The 25,179-nt window shown below is 40.1% G+C and overlaps 3 protein-coding genes across 3 annotated transcripts in view; 1 reads left to right on the top strand and 2 right to left on the bottom strand.

Moving 5' to 3' along the window:
- Positions 1–3,600, bottom strand: part of LOC134539132 (cleavage and polyadenylation specificity factor subunit 1) — a 64,930-nt gene extending 61,330 nt beyond the window's left edge. Inside the window, exons 1-3 of the mRNA XM_063380880.1 lie at positions 3,473–3,600; positions 1,587–1,783; positions 369–583 (exon numbers count right to left, since the gene is read on the bottom strand). Of these exons, the coding sequence (XP_063236950.1) occupies positions 369–583; positions 1,587–1,755 (384 nt within the window). The 5' untranslated portion in view covers positions 1,756–1,783; positions 3,473–3,600. The remainder of the gene's footprint in view (positions 1–368; positions 584–1,586; positions 1,784–3,472) is intronic.
- An 8,644-nt stretch (positions 3,601–12,244) lies between these two features.
- On the top strand, positions 12,245–13,060 carry LOC134539131 (mitochondrial import inner membrane translocase subunit Tim10). The gene has a single exon (XM_063380879.1). It carries the CDS (start codon positions 12,385–12,387, stop codon positions 12,673–12,675), a length of 291 nt encoding a protein of 96 aa, XP_063236949.1. The 5' UTR covers positions 12,245–12,384; the 3' UTR covers positions 12,676–13,060.
- A 1,469-nt stretch (positions 13,061–14,529) lies between these two features.
- Positions 14,530–25,179, bottom strand: part of LOC134539130 (regulator of chromosome condensation) — a 32,372-nt gene continuing 21,722 nt past the window's right edge. The window contains exons 5-9 of the mRNA XM_063380878.1: positions 24,797–25,016; positions 22,720–22,869; positions 22,228–22,341; positions 21,193–21,342; positions 14,530–19,073 (exon numbers count right to left, since the gene is read on the bottom strand). Coding sequence (XP_063236948.1) covers positions 18,910–19,073; positions 21,193–21,342; positions 22,228–22,341; positions 22,720–22,869; positions 24,797–25,016 — 798 coding nt within the window. The 3' untranslated portion in view covers positions 14,530–18,909. The remainder of the gene's footprint in view (positions 19,074–21,192; positions 21,343–22,227; positions 22,342–22,719; positions 22,870–24,796; positions 25,017–25,179) is intronic.

Raw genomic sequence — 25,179 nt, 5'->3', positions numbered from 1 at the left:
GCATATATGGATGTAGTTATGCAAAAAGGAACCAACCCACAATTTTTTTTTTATATTTTTTTTTGAAAATAAATTAAAATAGTACAAGGTCGATCGTACCATCGTTGCTATTATTATATCAGTATTTATACTAGACCATTAAAATCATACCCACATTATGTTATCAATACGAGAAATACAATTTATAATTAACTTTAACTTCAAAATATTCAGAATGGGTTTCCATGTGGATCGGTTCCCTTTTTGCGTATAACTACGAGCATATATTTTTTCATTCCGTGAAAGTTGGACAGTCGGGAAAAGTTCTACAAGTTCGTCTGCGACTGCTGTGAGTACGAAATCCGGACCCGAGACGGCACGGGGCTCACCTTCATGTCCTCCTCCTCGAAGTAGTGCAGCGACAGGGTCCGGAGGTCGTGGGCCTCCGGGTCGTACTCGACCACGCTGAGCTTGGCGTCGCGGAAGCTGAGCAGCAGGGAATCCCGCGCCGACCCCGCCAGCCCCACCGACTGCACGGACATCACGTTGCCGAACAGCGTGTACGTGGACAGGCACTCCAGCTTCATCTTGGGCGGCCGGCTGTCTGCAAACGAAACGTACGCGCCCCGACGCACTTCCACGGGGACCCTCCCGAAACCCCCACCGCCAGTTTACCGTCCGTAAACTGCGAGTGAACATACCGTATAACAGGATGAGTACAAACAGCAGGTTGGTGACGAACTGTCTGCTCGCTTCAAGAAAGCTTTGAGAAAAAAAATTCAATTAAATTTACTCTAAATATTATTGGTAAGTAACTAATAAAATGTAAAAATTTAAAAACCAAAGATATATTCATAACGATTCTTCGGCAGACGGTTTCTATTTACCCTCCCATTCTCCTTGTTTCACAGTACTTTCTCTGGTTGCACATATGTAGGTATCATTTCCAGTTTCACAGTTTTGATATTTCAAGCAATAAGCGAGCCCCTACAGTGGAGGGGCCTTTTTTCAAAAAAAATTCTTTGGATCTGACGTAAGTTAAGCAGTCTCGAGATAAAACATTCTTTTTTTTATCTTTTTTTACAATTTTTTTTTTAAGTTCCGTATTTAACAGATTAACAATACTCTTAACGGCCTACTGTAACGCAATGCGTGACAGTATTAGTTTGCTCATATAATTTCTTGAATTTGTACACGACTACATCTGGTCGTTGGCAAAAATTCAAAATAAACCACGAATAAAGAAAACGGGAAGCACAAGAATTTCCGAAGATTTCCGAAGTTTTGCGTTTTGGTATTAACGCCACTTCAGCCGCTAAATCAGAAGTTTCCAATGAAAACAAGCATGTTGTGACTGACCTGACCTAACCTAACCTAACCTAACCTAACCTAACCTAACCTAACCTAACCTAACCTAACCTAACCTAACCTAACCTAACCTAACCCTTCGAATTTTTTTAATTTCAATTTTTGAGAGAAATCCGAAGTTGCACGAACGTGGTAGGGAACCGAAACTACGTGAGTTGTAGGCTTCCCAAAGAAAACAGTACAGTATTATTACTTTTATCAATTCCAGCACAACAGACTTGACATCTCCAAACACCCACCTTTGAATTTCTCCCTCCGGTTTGGATCGACGTCCGGCATGAGCCTGAACACTCTGATGACATTCGCACTGGCCACCACGAGGGACTTCTCCCCCCGGTGGAAGAAGTTGCACGTGAGAGCGTGCTCCACGCCGGTTGCGAGGTGCGTCTGCTTGCAGATGGAGTACATTTTCTTTTCAGTGAAGCACGTGAAGAACCTAGGGAAGAAAACAAAAGAATATGTAAACAGAGCAGGTATTGAAAAATCTGAACATGCCATTGGTTTAAGAGACAATTTAGCTGTTGCAGACATTAGGAAAAAAATATATATACTCTTACTTTATATTGTCTCATCACCAGCAAGCAATGTCATTAGAGACTGATAAACTCGTGAAAATGTTTTTTTTTTCTAATTTTTTTTTAAATTTAATTAAATGGTGTGCGTCTTTCGCCAACAACCTGACAGTTTCAAATTCATATTTATCTCATGAATATTTACAAAGCAAGTGTGCATTCGACCATGCTACGGAGGTCAGCTAAACTCAAGGAAAACTAAGAAACAAATCGGCCATGACTAACTGTAAGGATTTGGCTGAAATGATTTCAGAAAACCTCCTCCAGTGAAGAAAAATGAAATTTGCAATAAGTACCAACTTTTCAGTAATAAATATAGTTTTTTTGTTATGATTTTCAAAAACGCTACTCAGAAAAACTCATTTGACTTTAGCGCCATTTTACCATGAGGCTTCGTCTTGATCGAAATGTGTTTTGTTTGTTCGGCTTCATTAAAAAAAGGATAAATATCTAGATTAGCGGCTTCTGCTAAGAGGAAGCAACGTTATAAAGGTAAAGTCTTACAGCACCAGTGTACACCACGTGCTGGAGTATTTTGCAGTAATACGGGAACCATATACAGCAGAGCTTGTCACGGAATGGAGGGGGTGCAGAGGAGAGCAGCTAGGTGGGTGAAGGGAAAGTAGAGAACTAATCACGATGAAACATGAGAGTATTTTAATAGTCCAACAGACCTAATGAAGAAAATGGGGCGGGAGAGCAAAAGGACTGAAAGAAGCTGGAGAAACCTATTGAGGTGTTTCAAGTATTGAGCAGGATGGGAGGAATGGGGGAGACCTGGAGCGAAGAATTTGCATGGGTAAAGTCTAGAAGTAGTCGAGAGAACACTAAGAAAAATTTTCAAGGAGAGACTGAGAATGTAAAGGGGCGGTGGGGGGGGGGGGGGGGGGGGGGTGAAACAAAACAGTAAAAACAATAGCGGCATATGAGTTGGATGAGATATGTGTGATGGCAAGATGTGTAAATCATGGGTGTCTCTGGCACATCAAGATTGATGAAGAGGGGGGGGGGGGGGGGGGAGCGGCATAAAAGAAAATTATTTATTTGAATTCTAGTACCTCCGTCGTGATAAGTATAAAATGTCTATTTTGAAAATATGCTTTGTATGTAATTTTTGACACCTGATTTACTATGTTATCACTGTAAATATGTGTATTTTATAAACTTGAAAATAGTATAAATAAAACTACTGGATGTACTTGAAAATATTTAGGGGAACGTGTCCCCCGCGACACCCTCACCCCCCCCCCCCCCCCCCCCCCAATCAAAACGCGCCACAAAAAAAAACCTCCGCACCTAACCACAAAGCCAGAGACGCCCGTGCTGTAGCTCCATTCTGGAGAAGATTGAGAGGAAAGTAGGATATAGGTTTGCCCCCGGGCTTGTAACTAATTGCAAAAGTCATGAAATAAAATATAAAAATATCCATTTGCATGTTTATCCCTCCAAAATGCATTTACAAAAAGGAGGGCTCAAAAAAGCTTCAAAATTATCTTCAAGGAACTACGCAATAAATAGTTACAAGAAACAATTTTTATTCCGCGAATGATTACCTGTCTCACGTTACAGACACGCCGAAGCAAAATAAAGTTTATTTATTTATTTATTTCAAACAAGAAAAAACAGGAAACAGCATTAGGTTTCGTTCCAAAGGTAAATTTAGTATCCACCATGCATCTACATGCGGTCATATAAATCACGTCCAAATAGATAGATTTGGTGTGGCTCGGCGAATAAATGGTAGCCTGTAAAATATTAGCGCTAGGAGTTGATAAACCCATTACTAACATTGTGTTTAATGGGAGTTTAATATAAAATAAAATATTATTCATAATTTCATCTCAATTATTGCAACTGTATCACAAAATACATTTTTTTCATTCGTAAATGGCTAAACTGTAATAGTCCCTTAAAAATTTTCTGCATTTCTTATTTAAGAACACATTTATTTTTATTTTTTTTTGTGTTATGTTGGTTAACGGATTTCGCCCGCAACCAGAACTATACTCGCACGTGGTCAACACGGCTTATGGTCCCTCACAACCAAATGTCTTCAATATCTCGCTGCAAAAAACCGCCTCTTCTAGAGATCAATACCGGCGTTATCCAACTGAAATATATACCGGGCGGAGCGCACGTAGGCGGAGGGGCATGGTAGGATTACCTAGCAGGAACTATTCATTGCTAACTATCTTCTCGGTCGAGGCCCATCAACCAACGGAAAGAAGGCCATGGAATAAGGTCAAATGTTAATATAATACACCGGTCACCAAGGACAGGGGACCCAAGGGCGTTACCATTAACTCATATGTGGATGCCATTCTCTAATAGGAAATGGGACAGCACTATACAGACCTCACAAGTAGACGTAAACAACAAGGAGGGGTACGCCATTGGCAAAGGCAAATTAAGACTCTTAAGTCGAGCATAGAGGTTATCCAGCGAACGGATACAACAGCATTCAAATAGTAAATGATTAACATCCGCCAGGACAGCACCACATGTGCATTCAGAATTGTCTCGAATACCGAGTTTATGCAAGTGGGCAGGGGCAGCGATATGATTGGATTGGAGTCGAAATGATAAGACAGCGAGGTGACGCGGCTGATTATCAAAGACGATATCCGTGCTGACCGGTCTATGTTGATATAAGGACGCGTAAACTGTTGCATTATCCCTGGCATAGCGTCTCGATACGGCATCCCATTCCTTCATAATGAGCCGGTCGAGGTAAGGGAGAAGGACATTATATGATACCACCGGGACCGTACTACCACGACAGCATCGAGCCAAATTGGACAGGCGGTCTACCATTTCATTCCCGTGAATCCCGATATGACCAGGTATCTAGAAAAATTGTACACTGATGTGAAGTCTACACAGGGTAAGTGAAAGTTCCTTAATAAGCCAGACCACATGTTCTCTAGTAAGGGGGGTGGAATTGAGAGACTGAATTAAACTATATGAATCTGGCACAATAATAGATTGGTGAATTTTTTCTCGGAGCACATATTGCAATGCCTTATATACCGCATACGCCTCAGCATAGTAAATGGTAGTTATAGGGGGCAGTTTATATAATCCAGTAGTTTTATTGTGACTATCGTAATATGCAGCTCCTACCCCTGTGTCTGTTTTGGAAGCATCTGTATATATAGTTCGATGCAAATGCACGTGATTCACACTTTCGTAGAACTCCTGAGCAGTTAGATATGACGGTTGTTCCTTACTACCTATGACCTGTGTTCGCAGCGGTTGAAACGTAATATCATATGTTAAAGTATATTTGTTTAAACAGGGCGTAGAAACGATATAGGACTTCGCTCGTTTAAGAGCGTCCGGAATATCCAAATCCAGTTTGTCCACCGCCCGCATATAACCGGCAACATGAGATGCCCTTGAGCGTATCCAAAGTTTCCCCAGGAAGCACTTTCTATGGAGGGTTAGTGGCAGAAGTCCCAGTTCAAATTGCATACATGGGATAGGTGTAGAAGGGAAGGCACCTAAAATGACCCGCATACTAACATTCTGTACCTTCTCCAGTTCAGCACTCCTGGTGGGAGAGAGGTTGTAAAGAACACAACAGCCATAATCGAGCACCGACCGAATAGTGGTAATATAAAATAATTTTAATAATTTGACCTCTGCACCCCACATGCGGTGTGTTATAGCTTTTAACAGATCAATGCGCTTCCGACATTTATGCGTTAGATATTTAATGTGGGCTTTACCCGTCAAACGATGATCAAATACCACACCTAGGTATTTAATTTCTGTCACAATCGGTAAGGGTTGACCCAGCAGTTGGAAGGGTGGAAAATTGTGTGGTTTATATTTCCTCGTAAAAAACACGATCTTACGTTTCTTTGGGGATATTTCTAATCCATTGCTATCAGTCCATGCATGAAGCCTGTGGAGATTGTCACGCAGCGTGTCCTAAGCTCCCTGATCTGTTGTATTATAGGCCCATATCACGATATCATCTGCATAAGTAATGTTATAGGATGTACGGCCAATGTGATAAACGAAGTCTTGGGTATACAAAAGGAACAGGAGTGGGCTCAATGTACTGCCTTGTGAAAGGCCATTATATACTATGCGTGCAGACGATGGTGTCTGTGACGTGATTGGGTAATATTGTCGGACAGCAAAAGGGCGTGTACACATTTAATAATTTGAGTGGGAATTCCAAAATGGCACAGCTTCTCATACAATACAGTCAAGTTAACATTATCGAAAGCGGATACCAGGTCTTCAAAGAGCGCGGTACATATTTTCTTTAGCTTGAAGGCAGCATGAATTTTTGACAATAAGGATATTATGGCCTCGTGTGAACCGATACCTGGCCGAAATCCAAACTGCTCAGGTCGGATGAGCTTATTCTTTTCCAACCACCACTGTAACCTATTTTTCAATAGTTTTTCAAAAACCTTTGCAAGACATGAGCGGAGTGCAATGGGCCGGTAAGAAGTAGGGGCTAACAGCGGTTTATTCTGCTTTTTAATAGGAATTATGAAAAATTCCCGCCAGGCTAACGGAGTTACACCATGAACGAAAATGTGATTAGATAGTTGTAATAAGTATGAAGTACAGTTCTCAGGGAGGTTCCGGATCATCACATATGGGATTTCGTCAAGTCTCGGCGCCGTGTTAAGAGTATGACGTATACAAGTTTGTAGTTCATGCTGCGTAAAAGTCATAACTAAGGCAGTATGATCTATATGCCTATTCATGGGCGTCGTAGGCGGAGTGAAATGTATATCTACATTGGGAACATAATCCGGGGCAATATGCCGCATAAAGGCTGGTACTATGACATCAGGGATAGGCGTCACATAAGAGAAATCTTTGCTAGACCGAAATTGTTTAAACTTCCTCCATAATTGTGGCAGGGGAGTAGACCGCGAAAATGATGTGCAGAAGGCGCGCCACTTTTCTTATTTCACCCCCTTCCATGTCCGTTTCGCCACTGCTTGCGCTTTCTGTAATGCTATGTAGTTACTGAGAGTGGAGCAGTGTTTATAAGTTTTAAGGGCCGTAAGTCGTGCAGTATTTGTAGCCTGACATTTATCATCCCACCAATTGGGTTTACGTTTACGACAAGCGGTCTGGCATGTCATAGGGATGGCTTGATGAGCGGCATGCAAGATTTGCGTGTAGAAATAGTCGTAACATGCATTAACCGTTCCTGGGCCTATGTCCGCAAAAGGGGCGATATCGGCCAGAAGGCCGCGGAATTTACTCCAGTCAGCTTGATGGGTACGAAACTTGGCTGTTGCTGGAGACTGTTGAGAAGGCAAAGGTTGGCCGACCTGCGTAGTCAACAATATGGGAAAATGATCACTCCCCCAATTGTCCTCTAAGACAGTCCAGGTAAGTTGCCCCGCGAGATCTGTAGAAATGAGAGTTAGGTCTATAGCAGTAGATTGTTGTTGGTAGCAACCTAACCGAGTGTGGCGTTTGTCATTCATGACCATATAGCTCGAGGTATGAAGAAATTCAAGCAATGTCCGGCCTGCTGCATCACAATAAGCATTACCCCAAGAGGAATGGTGGCTATTAAAATCCCCACCTATCACAAGAGGGGTGGGAAATTGGCGGAAGAAAAGGTCCCATGTATCAGCATCAATGGTTGAGTTGGGGTGGACATAGAGTGACACTATGGCCCATACGAGGTGTCGGTGATGGATCTTAATAGCGACAGCATCAATGTTGTCAGCACGGGGTGGATATTAAATCGATATTTCCGCTACACTTAAGTATTTATTCACGAAAATAGCAGTACCCCGGTCAGGTTTGTGAGATCTGTATAGTTGATATCCTGGTATCCTGACTGTGTATTTGTCCGTAAGTCTGGTTTCACATAGCAATATAATATCAACGTTGTGTAGGTGTAGATAGTGTTCCATGGGATATCGATTAGCGATCAATGACCTAGCGTTCCATTGTAGTATCTTAAGGTTGAAGGGAAGAGAGATGGTACAAGAAGATTGTATTATAGGTTCAAAATGCGGAGGAGAACCTCCATCAAGGTATCCTTGTTGACGGCGAACGTATGATCGGTCTTCGCAGTGCTGACCAAGCCCTCAATCATATCGACGATATTCTGTACTTTATCATTAGGAACAGTGTGCTCGGTGCCTGTAGGGGTAGGTGGCGGGTGTTCAAGGTTGTGCTCACCTGCGTGTGGATTGTGTACTGGTCCGATAGTGATGTCTGGTACGTCAGGACGGAACTGCGCGTAATATTGGCGAATGTCGCCATTTGTGTGGGAGTCCAGCGGAATGACGGGTGGGATCGCCTTGTAACATGTGGTATAGCCATCGGGCCGTGTTGTCACAGTCTTACGTGGCATGGTGCGTTGGGTCACGTGAGCAAACGTCGGCTGTGGTGCGGGGACCTCTACAGGTGTACTGTTGTGGGTGGAAACTGTATGTTGGAGATGGGGTTGCATGACAGGGAACCCTATGATAGGATAATGGACCTGTCGTTCCGGTACACATGGTTCGGGTGGTAACTTTTTTGTCGCATCCGCATACGAAAGATTATGATAAGCTATTAGCCGTTTGATTTCACGTTCACGTTCCCACATGGGGCAGAATTTTTTATTGAGAGCCGTATGTGGTCCCCGGCAGTTGACACATTGTGGGGTATCAGCTGTCGGGCCGTCCTGTCCATGTACATTAAGGCAGGTAGCACACCGAGGAGTCGTGGAGCGACAGTTTTTGGCAGTGTGTCCAAAACTGTGGCACTGGTAACACATGGTTATGCTCTGTACTTTTGGTGTCACTTTGTAAATTTCTTTATAAATACTAATATATGGAGGCAGCGTTTGTCCTTCAAAGGTGAGACTGAGGAGCTTGATAGGTACCCGAAGATCCTGCCCATCGCATTGGATATGCTTGGTGAGACGTTCCGCATGCAGGAGTTTGTGTGTAGCGATTTCATATCCGTCGAGGACTTCATCCATACTAACATCCAAAGGAACACCATATATGATACCCTGTTACCTCGTTAGACCCATGGGGATGCTCGCTCGCAGGTTCATCTTGCCTGGTGTATCAGAGTCTAGAAATTGATTGGCAGCCATCGCCGTACTAAAGTACATTTTCAGCCGTTTTGGACCTGCTTGTTGTATTTGCAATATGTAACGATTAGGGTGCATTCTTTTCCCTAAAGCAATCGGGTGCAAGTTTCCGATATTACTATCAAGGAATTCTACTACTACAATGAATGGTCCGCTACAGGAATCAGGGTAACGTGCGCTCCCACCTGGTACGTACCCACTTCCACATTGTTGATCGTCCACTCGGTCTCGTCCATCGCCGGACATTTCTTCACCCAAAGAAATACTTAAGCGGATGTCACGCCTGCATGATTTGTTTGTTCGTGCAATCAGATCACAGGTTTCACTTATGCTTTTTCGCTTTACATCATTGCGCGACACTACCTCCATACGATCATAATTAATGTCTTCCACTAATACTGCATTTAACGAGTTGTCCAACTTAACCGCGAGTAAGCGCAGGAACGTCTGCCATCACTCGCAGTCAAAACCGAACTCCCAGAACACATTTAATCTTGACATGGCTTTATGTATCACATGAAGCCTACATCTGTGAGAGGAGGAAAGCCACGTTCACATGTACCCAAGCTCCTACCCTAAGGGTACACCTCTAGGATTATACATAAATATTTAAGTTGTATTCTGTACAACCAATAAATAACCATTTTACTGACATAAATATTTCAGGAAGATTTCCAAATGATTTTAACTTTGAACTGCGAGTACTCAGAATTTTTAAAATGTCACTTTGTACCCCTTGGCTTCTCATTCCATCATATAATTGTTATTACGCAAAAATGTTTCTGCTGTATATATTTATGCTAAGGGGTTATTTGATATTTTTCGCCAAACACCTGATGCCACTTCCGCTGCCTAAGTTTTTTAAGTAAATATTAACATTAGAAAAGATCTCAGGGGTTTTAACGGGGTTCGGCCTCGTGGCTGCAGGCAGGAGCGTGTCGTGGTTCGAAACCTACCTGGGCTGTTCAGGCCACCCAGGACGCCTTGTAAATAACTGGTAAACGAATTGACACGACACTGCACTTTATTCAGAACCGATACCAAGTACTGGCCGTGTCCGTTGTCTGACCACTGCGACACACGTATCTCTATGCGTAAACGGAGCGCGCGACCAGGATAGGTTGCAAAGTGGTATATACGGAATGATACAGTGGCCGATTATCAACGTGAAGGATTCGGCGGATAGTCGCGGAGCTACTGTGTTGCAACAACTTATGCAGACATTTACGTTAACATGGAGAATAGCACATATGTTCAAAGTTATTTGCAATCTAACCTGTGGCGAAATATTAAAGTCTCGGAAAGTACGTAAACCCGGTAAGCTGGAGACATTCACATTACAGTCACTTTCTAATTGGAAATTATTCGGTTAGATTGCACATTACCAGTTACACATTTATAGACGATGAAAGTTAAGAGGCGAAAGTTAGTAAGTAAGAACTCGACACTCGTTACTAAGAGTCTTCGATGATAACCATTAATTGGCTGTGAAGTCGAAACTGCGTAACACAATTACGCTGTCCTTAATCTCTGGACACGAAATTACGTAGAAAATGTAAAGTTCCCTGTTGGGATAAATTTAATTAGTTACGAGTCGCACGAAATATCGTGCGACTGGGTGGGGTCGGCGCCGAGCTTGTAGAAGGATTTTAAAACTTACACTATTGCTGATATGTGGATGTAGCGCGAAAGGTGATGGCTTGACGTTCACAAAGCGTCCGACCCCTGCGAGCTCCCGACGGTAACTGAGCGCGAAACCACCCTGCGGCCTCGCGCCTAAACACGTGGAACGCGGGAAAAACGACCCGGCCAGTTTTGGACTTAAAAGACATGTTACACAATATATTATTATAAAACAATTGGACTTAATTTCCCTTGAACTAGTTATCTTAATTGTTATTATTTATTGTTTTTGATTTAAAAGAATAATTACATATTTAATTCGGCGCATTGTCACACCCAGCCGGGCGCTGTCGTCACTTTGGTGTTCGTCGCGGTGCACTTTTATACACTCGGCGGACATCACACTCGGGCGTGTTGGACGCACTTAAGAGTAAGTGTTGTTGTGACATAACGACCTTTGCGGTCCAAAGGGAGCACCGGCGGTTGGCGTCACAACATTTCCTTTACTTTCCGTCTAACATATCAATTATGGTTTATAGTATAGAAAAATGTGTGCGGTGAAGAGAGTTATATGACTATGACGCGCATTTTAACATGGATGTAACTTAGGTTATGTTCTTATGTGAATAAAAGAATCTGCATATAAACGAATGTTTGGTGCTGTTGCGAAGAAACTTATAAAAAATTTCTCGTTAATATGATTATAAATATAAAGAGTTTTTGGAATTTTATGTGGGGAAATTTCATGTTAAAATATTTGAACTAATAACGAACCACAAATGTAGTTGGTGACACTGCTGAAAGCATGGTGCTATTCTTGAGTCATTGTTTATATATCAAGTGATTTGGGATTTCGTATATTGTGGTAATTTTTTGTTATACTTGTCAGGGTAATGCTGTTCATATAATGCCTATCAGTAAACTGAGCAAAGTTGCGATTGGCTGGTACGTGTAAATGAATGCGAGGACTGTAAACGACTGTTGTAAATTTCTTTGTTTTTAAGTTTCAGGCTAGGGAACTAAAATAATGAATGCATTTATATTTTTAAGGAAGGGTGAGCAAGAAAATAAATTATAATTTTAGGAACAGTTTTAAGAATTTTTTTTTTTTTTGTAATATAAGTTTTTTCTGGTCTGTCTTATGAGTACTAACTAGGAACTAGTTGTGAACAGGAAGCTGGTGTTATGTGCCGGTATATTAATTGAGAATCAGGAATAACAATTATGTTGCTGATTATCTGACCACGCGGTTTTTTATAACGGAAAGAAAAAAAATAATTGAATTAAATATATGAAACGGAAGAATTAGCATATTTTTAATTCTCCATAGATGGCTACAGTTGTGCCAAAAAAAGAAATGCACGGACCCAAGTTCAGTTCCCGAGGTCAAAGCTAAGATGTTCTGGCAGGTTTAGTCATATTTCCCCCCCTCCCATCTATTCACTATTCATTTCATTAATTCTCTAAACGAGATGTTTAGTCAGTTCAATTCATAACATCTTAGCTCCATGATTGTGGACAGATAGAATTGGGTGGATTTCTTTTTGGTGGTGGTTTTGTTTTTTCTCTAATAAAGAGTATTCGGTGTTGTGTTCCAGGGCAGTTCTGACAGGGCTCGGTCTATACAGCTTCGTTCTTTCCAAGAGATCCGTCGACAGCAACCGCTATGAGGCGATGAAAGTACGGCAGCGCATCCGCGACGCCAACAAGGGAGAGTACGTGGTTCCGGAGCGCAAGTTCGAGTGAGTCCGCGCGATGGCCGACCCGGCGCAGCAGCAGATGGAGACGGCGAAGCTGCAGCTTGTGCAGGAGCTGGAGATCGAGATGCTGTCGGACCTGTACGGCCGCATGACGGCGGCGTGCCACAGGAAGTGCATCCCGCCCCGCTACAAGGACGCCGAGCTGGGGAAGGGGGAGGCGGTGTGCCTGGACCGGTGCGTGGCCAAGTACCTGGACGTGCACGAGCGCATCGGCAAGAAGCTCACGCAGCTGTCCGTGCAGGACGAGGACTTCATGAAGAAGATGCAGGCGGAACCCAAGTCGTGAGCGCCCGTGCCACTGTAGTGTAGTGTATCATAGATGATTAGAGACCCTACAATATACCAGGCTCCATCGTAGCATCTGCTCGAGCCACCGTCTGGAATAACAGCTATCCATCTATAGTACAGCATGGGAAGTAAAATACACTGTTAAACGGAGTCATTTTATTTTTCATCTGTGATGTTCACAATATCAGGGACTTAAGTCCTTCTTGTAATATTGGAAAAAAAATTATTTTAAAGCTGTGTGTAATTTGAGTCTCAACATCAAAACCCGTATTTTTGTTGATACATTTATGTACTTGCAAAGGGTTGTTAAATGTTATTTTGTATTGTGTTGTTTTAAGTTTTCCCCACTCATATTATTTGTAATAAATGTTTACTGAAGATAATCCCTGGTGTAAGTTATTGCCGCTGTTATTGTCACAATGAGTCTAACGTAAAATACATTGAATGTTACCTCCGACCAGACAGAAGGGGTGGTCAAGCAGGTGAGATCCGCCTCAAGCCACAGTCTGTAAGGGGTCTTCGCTCGATGTTAATAATGTATATTTAATATATAGTTTTTATCGGAATAAACTGCTTCCAGCCTGTAGCCAGTTCAACAAAGTAAAATGTCTCAAATCTTTCCTCCACTCTTTAAGTATCTGTTCTCACCACCTCCTGTTATGCAAACCCCTTCATTTGCTAATTAATTATAGATTGTTATATTATGTACATATGGTGTTCCTTGTCAATCTAGCAATTGGATGACAAAATGATATGTACATAACCATGCTAATGATAAGGTAATTGGAAAGGACTCTGATCTCCGCTTGCATTCTCTCGCAAGGTTTCAGGACCTTCTTGCCTTTTCACGTTGGCCATTTGGGAGAGCGTTTCGAAACCCTCCAGCCGGCAATGCTACATATTCTCTGAAGTGGTGCAAATAGTGTAGTGACGTGGTTTCTCTCCCTACTTTGTATGAACGAGCGACAGCTTAACACTTCAATATCTGGGTCATTAGCAAGGGGTTGTGAGAAAATAACGGATCATTGTCCATAATGAAATGAATGGGTGGAATAGTTGATATGATGATAAATGATGGAGATGATTTCCCGCCCGAAGCAGGGTCTACATGGATAGAATGGGGCGGACACTTATAGGAACCGACTGCCCTGGCCAAGGGACAAGCCAGTCATTCTGGCCAGCGAGATGAGCTTGAGGTGTGGAGCGGGGGAAACTGGAGTACTCTGAGAAACCATATTGGCCACCTACACAGCACATCATCTTTGTAATTTCATTTTCTTTTCGTTACTGTTGTGCGAGGGTTTTTGCTTCAAATACACACTGATAGATTTCATCTCAAATTTTTTCAGCAGTTAAAAACATCTTGTAGCACTAAATGTTACAAAAGTTTTTTATAATCAATTGGGTGACCTTTTGCTGCTCGAAAATAACATTTAGTAAATTTGTGGCCCAACGAAAAATGTGAGAGCTGTTGGAAAAAATTTCGCAAGATCATTCCTTAATTGACAGTAATGAAAATAAAATGAAATAATCTGTGTGATTTTTATTCAAAAAGAGGCTTAAGACATTACCTGCAATATAAATTAATCATTTACATTTTAGAATACAAAGATAACGCACAAAACGTGAATAATTATGACAAGAACCACTGTCTAGATGCAAGCATCCCGTGGAACAAAAACACGTGTCACTTTAAGCTGTTTTCCTACAAGGAGTTTCTGTTTGGGCTAATTGATGAAAAAAAAAAAGTTTTCATTTAGGACTGACAAGTTTTCATAATATCCCCTGCTAAATTAAGGGGCAAATATTTAACCGAAGAAAAATGACTACTAGATAGTTGAGAACAAACTAGTTTTTTTTCTTATATTTTTTTATTTACATCATATCTTTAACAATGACACCCTTAATTTTATCACATTCCATAAAAAAAAAATCAAAAGTTATTGCTCACATGAAACACACACTATTCCTAAGCAAACTAATTGTTTAAAGTTGGCTTTAACAGTAAAAACAACCACATTAATACCTAAAACAAATAATAGTGTTTACACTGTAAATTAAATCAGAATTTTCATTTTTTAATTCACATCAATTAAAATGTAATGCTTCAGTTGTTTTATTATTTATAGTTAATAATTTTGATTACTCAAATTTATATATATATATTCTTTCCCCATTAATTTAAGTGAACAGATTTACTGTTGGTACCTACGTGGATTATTTGCAGTTAATCAAGTGAAAATCACCTGCCCTGAAAAACTTGTGGATTCAGCATCTCTACAGCAATGGTTTAGAAGTAAGGAGAAGTTATTCTTTTCAAAATTTAACAACTATGTACCTCCAAACAAAACCAGGAACTCAGAAACCTAGTGAAATGCCATTATTCATAATTAAACGGTCAGCAAATTCCTAGGCGTTTTAGTGATGTACATTTTATAGTTAATTTCTGAAACACTTTACTAATGTTATTGCCTTTTACGTCTATTCCATTCACGATCTTGAAAATGTACACATTGCTGTTCCCAGTTTTGAGACAAACTAGACTTCCTAAATGTGAAGGGTAAAAAATTCAGTGTAACTAGCCGACTTTAAAACATTGCATCCAAAGGAATCCAATCAAAGATGCTACATTAGATAAATATTCCCTAAATCGTCAATACAATACATTCACCCTTCACTAAACAAGTAAAAAATAAAAAAACAACACTCAAGTAATAAATACATTAAAATTAATGTAACACACAAAAAAAAAAAAATCATTTTCACGCAACATTTGCATGAATATAACGTAAAACAAGCTTTGGAAATGGTCTGTGCATTGCTACATTTCATATCACCCGACTGGAAACATTCATTTCCATTGCACTGAGCTTGCTTGCAGAACTCCATCACCAACAACTGAGCAATCCACTTACCTAACAACATTCATGACCATGCTGCACATAGACATTTATACCCATGCAACTATTTTTTTTTTTTAAATATATAACCTAACATTCAGCAACATTCACTCTCACTTCTACTTTACCAGCCACAGTATGGCACAAACATTCAAGTAAAACAACAAAAAATTACATAAAATTACCTAGAATGCTGCATTTGCTCGCATAGATCTGTTTAGCTTTAAACATTTTTCTAACTCTTTGAAATCCAACTGCAGACTTTTAACTGTTGAGAATTTCCGAAATACACAGCTTCGTCCGCTGTTTTTAGCCATCAGCTTGAAACTTGAAAACGAAAGCTACCACCATCGAAGCCTTGACACAATACCAAGTAATTTTTTTAAACCTACCTTCCCGAAGACTTGGAAATGTGCTGACATGGGGTTCTAAACTGTAAATAATTTAAGAGAAATTTAACTGCCTTTTGTAACATTACTTTTGAATAAAACCCACAACTGTGCATTGCCAAGAGAAAATCAGAACTTAGTGTGGAGGGGAGGGGGGGAACACCGGGTTTAACTCAGTACACGTTGATAAAAGTGAAACTTCTTTGGCAATGCAAACCTCGACTTGGAAGTACATCTCTTTGGCCAAGTACATATTCTCTGTCCTTTTCGCGCCACAAATGTTTCACGAAAACGTTGCATTAAAATAATTCTGCCTTGAAATTTTACTCCCATCGCACCCAAACAAGTTTCACTTGAAAAAAAATATTTAAAACTTAGTATCAGTTTACAAGTGTACGTAACATACAATATTGGTAATTCTTAATGGAAATGTTCTCTCTTATCACACACAGTATGGTTTATATTTTAAAGCATTTTTTTTCTCCCAACTTTAAACCTCCTACCCGCTTCTTAACTGCTTTAACGGATTCTCCAAAAGACTTCTTTGCGCTACTGCCCGGTAAATGTGTATCCATCTACTTAAAAGGCAAAATCATGAAAAGAAAAGACCAAACCATGACCAGTTAGTATACATGTAATGTCTATGCAATTAAAGGAAAATAAGTATTTTTCATACCGACTTTTGTTGGTTGGACTAGCCTCCACGATTGGAATTATAAAACAGCGACATTGAAACTGATCACCAATAGCTGATCCTATTGAAATGAGAAAAACCTCTTAATTTTCAGGGGGTTGAAAAAAAAATAGATTTCTACTGTCATTTTTAGAACACAAATATACTAGAGACTCAATTTTTCTGTACAAAGGATGAGAAGTATTATGTGACTGCACTTACACCACTTTTTCACAGTCTGCACACCTGGATCTACTTATGCTGCTGTTGCACAGAGCAGGAAGAGAATGAGTTATTTTTTTTTAGAATGAATTACCGTATTCACCGGAATATGTGATAAGTTTTTACCAAAACTTCTAAACCTGAAAGTAAGAGCATTTTAATCGCAAACTTGCATCTTGCGGCTGGAAGATGTGAATTTACAGCGATGGGAAGAGTTTAGCTGAAAAACTACACGCTCTGCCTAGTAACTCCGCCACTTAAGTCACTTTAGATCGTTGGTGATTTACTGCCACCTTAACCTCGGCTTAGTTGAAAAACTACATGATCTGGCTATGAACTGAATGACTTATGCTACTTTAGGTAGTGCAATTTTTTTATATGCGAGGACAGGACATGATGTGAGTTAACGAGCGAGTATTTTAGTACATGAGCGAGTACATTATTGAGTTTAATGCACTGCTTGAACTACGTACGTTAGTGCAAAACTGCTCACTGGGCCCATGTTGAAGGCCTCGAATTTAATTATTACCAAATGCTAAATTTCTTGAAAGTAGACACTCCTCGTAGCTGAACATTCTTTTCGCGTTGGAAAACGGATTGTAAATACGTTTAGTACACTTGAGAAATTAAGCTTAAGGGGGAAAAAACACATTACTTATGGGACTTTAGTTAACTTTTGTGGGAAATGGTTATCGGTTTACACATTCTCATAAAAATATCATCAAAACTGATCAAAAGGCACAATTGTGAAAGAAAGAAAGTAGAAAAAATATCAAGGTTAGACTATGCAGCATTCTGCTACAGCTGTGGTACTAGACTCAAACTTAACATGACTAACAAGTAGTTTACTTACTTTGACACACACACAGTGTACGCAGCAGCAAACGTCATTCTTCAATATGCCAGAGTGCAATAGCTACAGACAAAATTTATGGGTTTATTTTTTGGCCAATTTCATTTTTCTAAAGGGAAATTTTGGTGTTACTGTTTTTTTTCTCCCTGTTAAGTACCTCTATACTTTTTTCAGTTCAGCACAAACAACTTTCAGTGCTGAGAACTTACCTGTGGGTTTTTCCAGGTACTCTGCAATTAGATTTTACTGTAAGCCCTATGTCACTATACAAGAGTAAAAATTTAAAAATTATTACTGAATTCTAACATACATTGAAACTTTTGTTTTTAATTTCCAAGGTAGAGGGGAAAAAAGAGCAAAAATGAGCGCGTAAAAAAGAAAAGATAATTTATACTGCATAACCAGTATTAGCATTTCATGGAAGTTGTACTGTATCATACAAATCAAATATTTCTATATGTTAATTTATAAATGCTACTGTAAAGGGGGATTAAAGTTAAGAATTTCAGTTGCAAAAATTACTTAGTATTCCACAGCAACCTAAATCTTGCAATGTTTGTAAAATAAGGGTTGAATACTTAAACCCTTTTAAGCAGAAAAAGTTCTTAAATTAGTGTTTCTTAAAAGGATACGTCTGTCAAAATGTTTGCTGAAAGATTAATATTTGTATTTGTAGTGATAACGTTTTACTGCATACGACATTTACACAAGTGTCTCATGACCACCTTTTACAAATGTACTGGAACAATCTATTAATGCACATAGAATAATAGGTATAGGTTTTTGTAAAAAAAAAAAAAAAAAAAAAAAAAAAGGGCTATTCGACATGTTTTCAAGCACAAGTCACATGCAGAAATTGAAGGGAAAATTGCAAGTTCCGTACACAGGTTCGCATATTTTTGACACTCACACAAAGCAAGTTAAGCAAATAAATTAAATGACACTGCAGAAACAAAGCTAATACTGAGCTATTACGGTAGCAAAAAAATTACACGTCACTTCCACGAAAGCGGCAAAAAAAAAAAAAAATGTTTCGAAAACCGCAATATCACAGTTCTTTTCTTTTTTTTCAAAGTCCCAAACGTGACACTGTTTGGCCGCAAGATGCACGATCTTCGGCGGCAGGATCCATCTTCAAGCCGGGCACGGAGGCGAGCGGAAACGCCGTCACCTACGCGAGCGAACGCGGGGGGGCTCAGGGCGAGGCCAGGATCACTGTGTGCTGCCCGCCCGCGTCCACCTGCAGCACCCGCCTGGCCTCCAGCTGCTTGCTCCGCACCGGGGCGGGCCGGTACACGTCGTCCTCGCTGGCCAGCCCCAGCTGGCCGTTGGAGCCCATGCCCCAGCCGTACAGCTGACCTGCGCCCACCAGGACCACACACCTCAGGATCACCCAGGCCCGTAGCTCGCCAGGACAGGAGAAGGATGGCGGCAACACAGTGCCAGTATTGTTTACGATCCAATAAGCTCGGACACGGTATACAAAGCCTTTGCCTGTACTCATAGAATTCTACTGAAGAGACACTCTTTTGGCAGTAAATACACCATTTTTAAGTGGTGAAACGGATTATCCGTTTTTTTTTTATGGGCATTCAATTATCCGGGCATCGGAAGGTCCCAATCAACACGGATAATCTTGAGTTTACTGTATATATTTGCAAGATTTAGGTTGCTGGGGAACACTAAGTAATTTTTGCAACTGAAATTCTTAACTTTAATCCCCCTTTACAGTAGCATTTATAAATTTACATATAGAAATTTTTTAATTGTATGATACAGTGGAACTTCTACATCCTTGATTTTACGTACATCTCTTTTCTGCGATTCCATGAAATGCTAATACTCTCTTTTACGCTCTCATATTTTTTTCCCCCCTCTACCTTGGAAATTAAAAAAAAGAGTTTCAATGTACAGTAAACTCCCTATTATCCGCGCATGCTGCGAAAAAATGCAGCACATATGTAAATCTGTATTTTACTACAAGTGAGCAAATTTGAACTCTATCTGACGAGTGTATTGTGTGCAGTATACAGTAAAACGCTATAGGCCTTCTCGGAACTCACGCGGTAGGCTGGCATGCGTTGCTATTTTCGTCTCTGTCGCACTTTGTTTCTAGTCATATGGTTGAGCACTTTTTATGTCTACATTACTGAAATGTATTGTATGTTAATAATTCAGTAAAATACTAAAATTTTAGCATCATTAAAACTTTTTTTAACTGCTAATTGTAACTTTTACTGTACATAAAGTTTTAGATTTTTAAGTTGAAATTAATGTTTCCTTTTTTGTTTCCCATTTTCGGCTCTTTTGCGGAATATCAGCAATTTTCACTATCCGCTGTGGCCCTGCCACTTAATTTCGCGGATAATAGAAAGTGTACTGTACAGGAAAACCCTCTCACAAGATTTCAAAATAAATGTGGCTTGGGAATTTTTTTTTTACGAAGGAAATGAGAAAATTCAATAATTTGTCGATGTTTAAAACATCAAACCCTTCCCAATTAAATGGGGTACAATTGAAATGTATAATTTTAAAAAAAACCTTATTTCAGCTTGCCGGATTCCACATTGAAAAAATCTTTCCACCACACACACAAACACACACACTTTACATTGATAAATTAAATAAAAGTAAAAAAAAAAAAAAAAAAAAAAAACATTTAGAGTTACATAAAACCTTCAAACTGCATGATGTATAAATGGAAGAAAACATTACTAATATCCTTTAAACCAAAACTTAATTCAAATCATAAAAAAAGGAATCTTTGACCTATGTTTGAAATTCAAGGAATGTCATTATTTCAGTTCAAAGAACGTATCTGTTTTAGACAATTGATTAAAAACTATTTTACAGTAAAAATGCAGCATAAGAGTTTTACCCCTATTTTGGTGGAAAAGTATTACAAAACCGATTTTGTGCTGATAAATACAATAACACAGAAATCCTCTGAAAAAAAAAAAAAAACTTGTTTTTAATTATACAATTCATTTATATGGCAAACACTTTTTATTTTTCTCCTGATCATGTTCAAAACTGAAGAATTTCAGTGGTTGCTACAAGCTTGGAATTCCAAAATTCCCTGAATTTTCCAAGTTTTCCAGGCCTGAAATGGCAAATTTCCTTGACCTTTCAGACACGAACAATCCTGCGCCGCCAATCGATGTTGACGGTATTTCTGCAGGAAAAGGAGGTTGTATGTGCTGTTCAAATGGCCCATTTTCATATTAAAACGTATGGATACCAAAATTTTGATGATCACATGATTAAACGTTTCCGAATTTTCGAGATGCCTAAACGTCAACGAAAGCTGTATTTTCGGTTTCATTTTTGTTACAGCAAAAAGAAATTCCAGAAATATGTTCAGATTTCCCTGACATTTCCCGGGATTCCCCCGGTTGCCTAGTCCCGCAGCAACCATGACTGCCGACGCACGCAGCCGCAGTGCCGGAACGCAACGAGACTGACTCGTCGCACGCACCGGTGTCCGTGACCGCGAACGAGACGGTGCCTCCGCAGGCGATGTCGACGCACTTCTCCTCCAGCACGGGCGTCGGCTTCCTCGCGTCCCCGCTGCCCTGGCCGAGCCCCAGCCGCCCGTACTCCTCGCGCCCCAGGCTGTACGTGATGCCTGCGGGAACACAACACACACACGCACAGTGCAGTCAAACCTCAATCATACAAACCTGGAGGGACCACCATTTTGATACTCTGCAATAAAGAGGTCTGTATTCACCAAACTATTACGAAATTTCACCACAATTTTAACACAACATCAAAATCAATTTCAAATAAAGTTAAAAATAATTTTTTTATTAGGTGCATACATAAAACACCTAAACAAAATTCATCATCTCATTAGGTATACGTACATATACTAACACCTAAAAAATATAGCATTTTATAAGAAATCTTGCACACAATTTTATACAACCCCAAATTTAATTTTTTTAAGGATTGTAAAAACAATTTTAGGATGGCTACACCTGTGGCTAAAACAAATATTTTGTACTGTACTATACTTTTTAGAAGGTTTTAAGACAGAATAATAAATGTTTAGAAACTACCTACAAAAATACATACCATCATTTTGGAAAAATATACAATGTCTAAATGGCATCAGTATTACTTCAGTCGATAATTCACACTGATTCTTTTAATTATAACGGGATATATGTACTAACCATCGTTTACTACATTTACCCTTGGAACAAAAACACTGTATTACATAACCATACCTTTGTACTTAGCACCACACCACTTTGTATTAACAGGTTCTTTTTTAACGAGGTTTTACTGTCAATATAAAAGGTTACAAATTTTTGAAACAATAAAATAGTGACATGATTTGGATTTACTTAGTAAGGCACACTTGCAAGTTAAAACCTGAACACAAAACACCTGATACTCCGACAAGACATCGGTAAACTGGCACTATAAATCCTTGAACCACAAACATGCCAATAAGTAAATGAAATGAAAATGCACGAATGTATACATATAAATTAACAATTACCTTCACTATCCAAGGCCAATGTATGATGCAATCCACCACAAATTTTAAGCCACTTCTTTCCAGAAAATTCAGCTGAAAGTTGAGGATGGAAATGGCAGCTAAGATCTTTCAAACCTAAACAAAAAGAAAACACTCAATCATTATCATAATTCTATTCCTATTATTCAAAGACAAAAGAATAAATTGTCGGCTTACTTCTAAAACCTCGTAACTCCATTTCAGTCAATTTTACAGGAGAACTTATGAGCTTTTGGAGCACGGTTTCGACTGACAAAGATACGAGGTTTTATAATTTGTGAATAGAAAAGAGACTAAGTAGAGTTTACTTACAAGGTTTTATCAGCATATGCACTATGAAAAAATGAAAAAATACACCAAACACATCCGGAATATAAAACTTGGAAAATCTGGACTTACAAGTTTTTAGAAGTAAGCAGACGAAATATACAAAAAAAACCTGTTTTTATTAAATAGTTCTGCACATGCACTCACCCAACTGACAGTAGTTGTTCAGACCGAAAACATATATGACATCCTTGTCTTTTTCCTTGATGAATGTTCCGTAGCTGACGGCCCAGATGTCGCTGAACTTGGAGGCTTTGCGGGCGCCCAGTTTCACCGGAGCGGGGTCTAGCAACAGACCTGCGAGGAGAAAAGAAAATGAACTGAAGTTCAGGTGTGACATAAGTCAGTTGTGCTTCACACACTGTCCCCTTCTCTCCCGCTCCAGAGTAAAAGGAGACAACTTCCACGCCCGGCCCGGGATTGCGTCTATTCTTGCACAACATTGCCAATACCAAAATTTTTTTTAACTGTGCAAAAATTCTGACTTAAAACCCATCATATTAAGCTGTAGGCAAAATTCATAAAAAACATAATGGAGGGCATCATACCAAAAGGGCGTATCAACGAAAATGCAAGTTTACAGGGGAGTCAGTTAAAGTTTGGCTGTTTTTCCCTTCCTTTGTCAACATAACATGGTATTATCATTCAATACATGGTTATGTTTTTCAGAAGCTCAGAATAAGTGTTTATGAAGCTAATTGGGTTGTATTACATTTATCTCAATATTGCAAAAAGTGTTGATACGCCCTTCTGGTATTATACCCTCGAATATAATTAAAAATTACTTAAAAAATGTACTTTTAAAAAAGGAAAGGTAAGTGATTTTTGATGCAGCAGTCCACAAATGATTAATTACTTTTTTTGGCACTTTATTTTTTAGACTGATTTCTTATCTTTTTTACAAACTCTAACCTCGTTAGAACAACTTTCGCTACCTCACTCTCCCATCTGCTCACGCACATCATCCTGCCTTGGCGCCAGACAGCCTGGGGAATCTCGCAAGGTGCCGACACCCCTCTCGGCTGTTCGGGCGTACGTGACTCCATCATCCCGGGCCGTCTTGTGAGCTAGCAATTCTCTTCTCAACGCTTCGTGTGCCGGGTGGGCGCAGGATGACACGACTGGCTCTAACTGTGATTGTCGGTCCTAGGAAGGGCATCGGACCCTATTTAAGCTCAGACACCGGCCTCGGCGGGTTAGTTTTTGGGTGGCGAGAGTGCCGCGGGTGCCGAGCAGATCCTGAGCGAAGGGAAGTGCCACGGCGACGACGAGAGTTTGAAGACAGAGCCCCGTGACGGAGTTCCACAAGGAGTGCGGTGAGTAAGAACTTGAGACACTGAGTGACTTGGGAATAACCATTTTTAATTGCGAGAAATTGGTTATTAGACATTTTTGGGTGAGATTATTTATCTTTACTGTAAATATTAGCAATCAATAAAACTGTTTGGTAAAAACTCAATTGGGCTATCCATTACGAACCCAGTTCTCCCCACATTAATAAAATCGTAACAATATGAAATATATAATTTTTTTTTTTTAACAAAAGCTATGATTACAAGGCTTGTAGCACATCAAATATTATCTGCTACATTCACGTAAATTATATTATAACATGGCCACGCTTTCAATTCATACTAAAATAATATTATGATAAAATACAAGATGTATATAAAAACAATACTAAGGAAAAATCTCAAAATTCTGGGAGCTCCCAACTTTACTACCGCAAGATGTCTTGCTACTAACATAATTTACAATGCTAAGAAAAGTAACAAACATTTATTTCTCATAAAAAAAAAAAAAAAAAAACTGATACCAGTTCTGTGCCAGGCAAAGTCTAAGTTCGTTTAAGCGCACTGCCAAAAACCAGTTCAATAAGGGCCGTGACATCACAAACTCCGCAACTTTTATCACCACAGTTACCAATGCATACAATGCGCTTGTGCCAAGTCTCCTGATCTTCGCATTACGTCCATACGCTTCATTTGCGAGTTTTTTTTGGACAGAATCCAAAACGCATGTTCGTGCACCGGAACTTCTTTGAATCTGTTTATTTTTATCGCGTTTGTTGAAAACGACGCAATTTTATGAATAAACACAGTTCATAAAACAGTAACACCAAAATCACCTGTTTAAAAAATGAAATTGGCCTGTACATAACACCTCTACTAACTGAACAAACACTTCAGTGAAAAGCCCTGCAGGAACGGGGAAGGGTACCGACCGATGCCCCGCCGGCTGTTGTCCCGGCCGGCGGCCCGCTCGGGGACCCGCCCCAGCTGGCCCTGCTCCCCGCAGCCGCAGGTGTACACCTCCCCCGTCTCGGACAGCAGCACCAGGTGGTCCACTCCCGAAGCCACCTTGGCGAACCTCACCGAGGGTAGCACCTGCACGGGGGAGCGCTGGACGCCGGCCTTCGTCAGCCCCATCACGCCGTGGAAGTCCTGCTGACCACCCGCAACTTCCAACACCCGTGCTTTGCTTTCTCTTACTACGAAAAAAAATTGGTTGTCTGCAAAGTCTGTTCACGGACGATAGTTTAATGTGACAACATCATAACAAAACATTGATGAAATCATTGCATACTCTCTTGAATAAAATTGAATC

This window comes from Bacillus rossius, chromosome 14, assembly GCF_032445375.1.
Source record: "Bacillus rossius redtenbacheri isolate Brsri chromosome 14, Brsri_v3, whole genome shotgun sequence".
In the NCBI taxonomy this organism is placed as follows: domain Eukaryota; kingdom Metazoa; phylum Arthropoda; class Insecta; order Phasmatodea; family Bacillidae; genus Bacillus; species Bacillus rossius.
This window is presented reverse-complemented; position numbering and strand designations above follow the sequence as displayed.

Excerpts from the sequence above, each read along its gene's own strand:
- LOC134539131 (XM_063380879.1), top strand. The coding sequence starts at position 12,385 with ATGGCCGACCCGGCGCAGCAGCAGATGGAGACGGCGAAGCTGCAGCTT.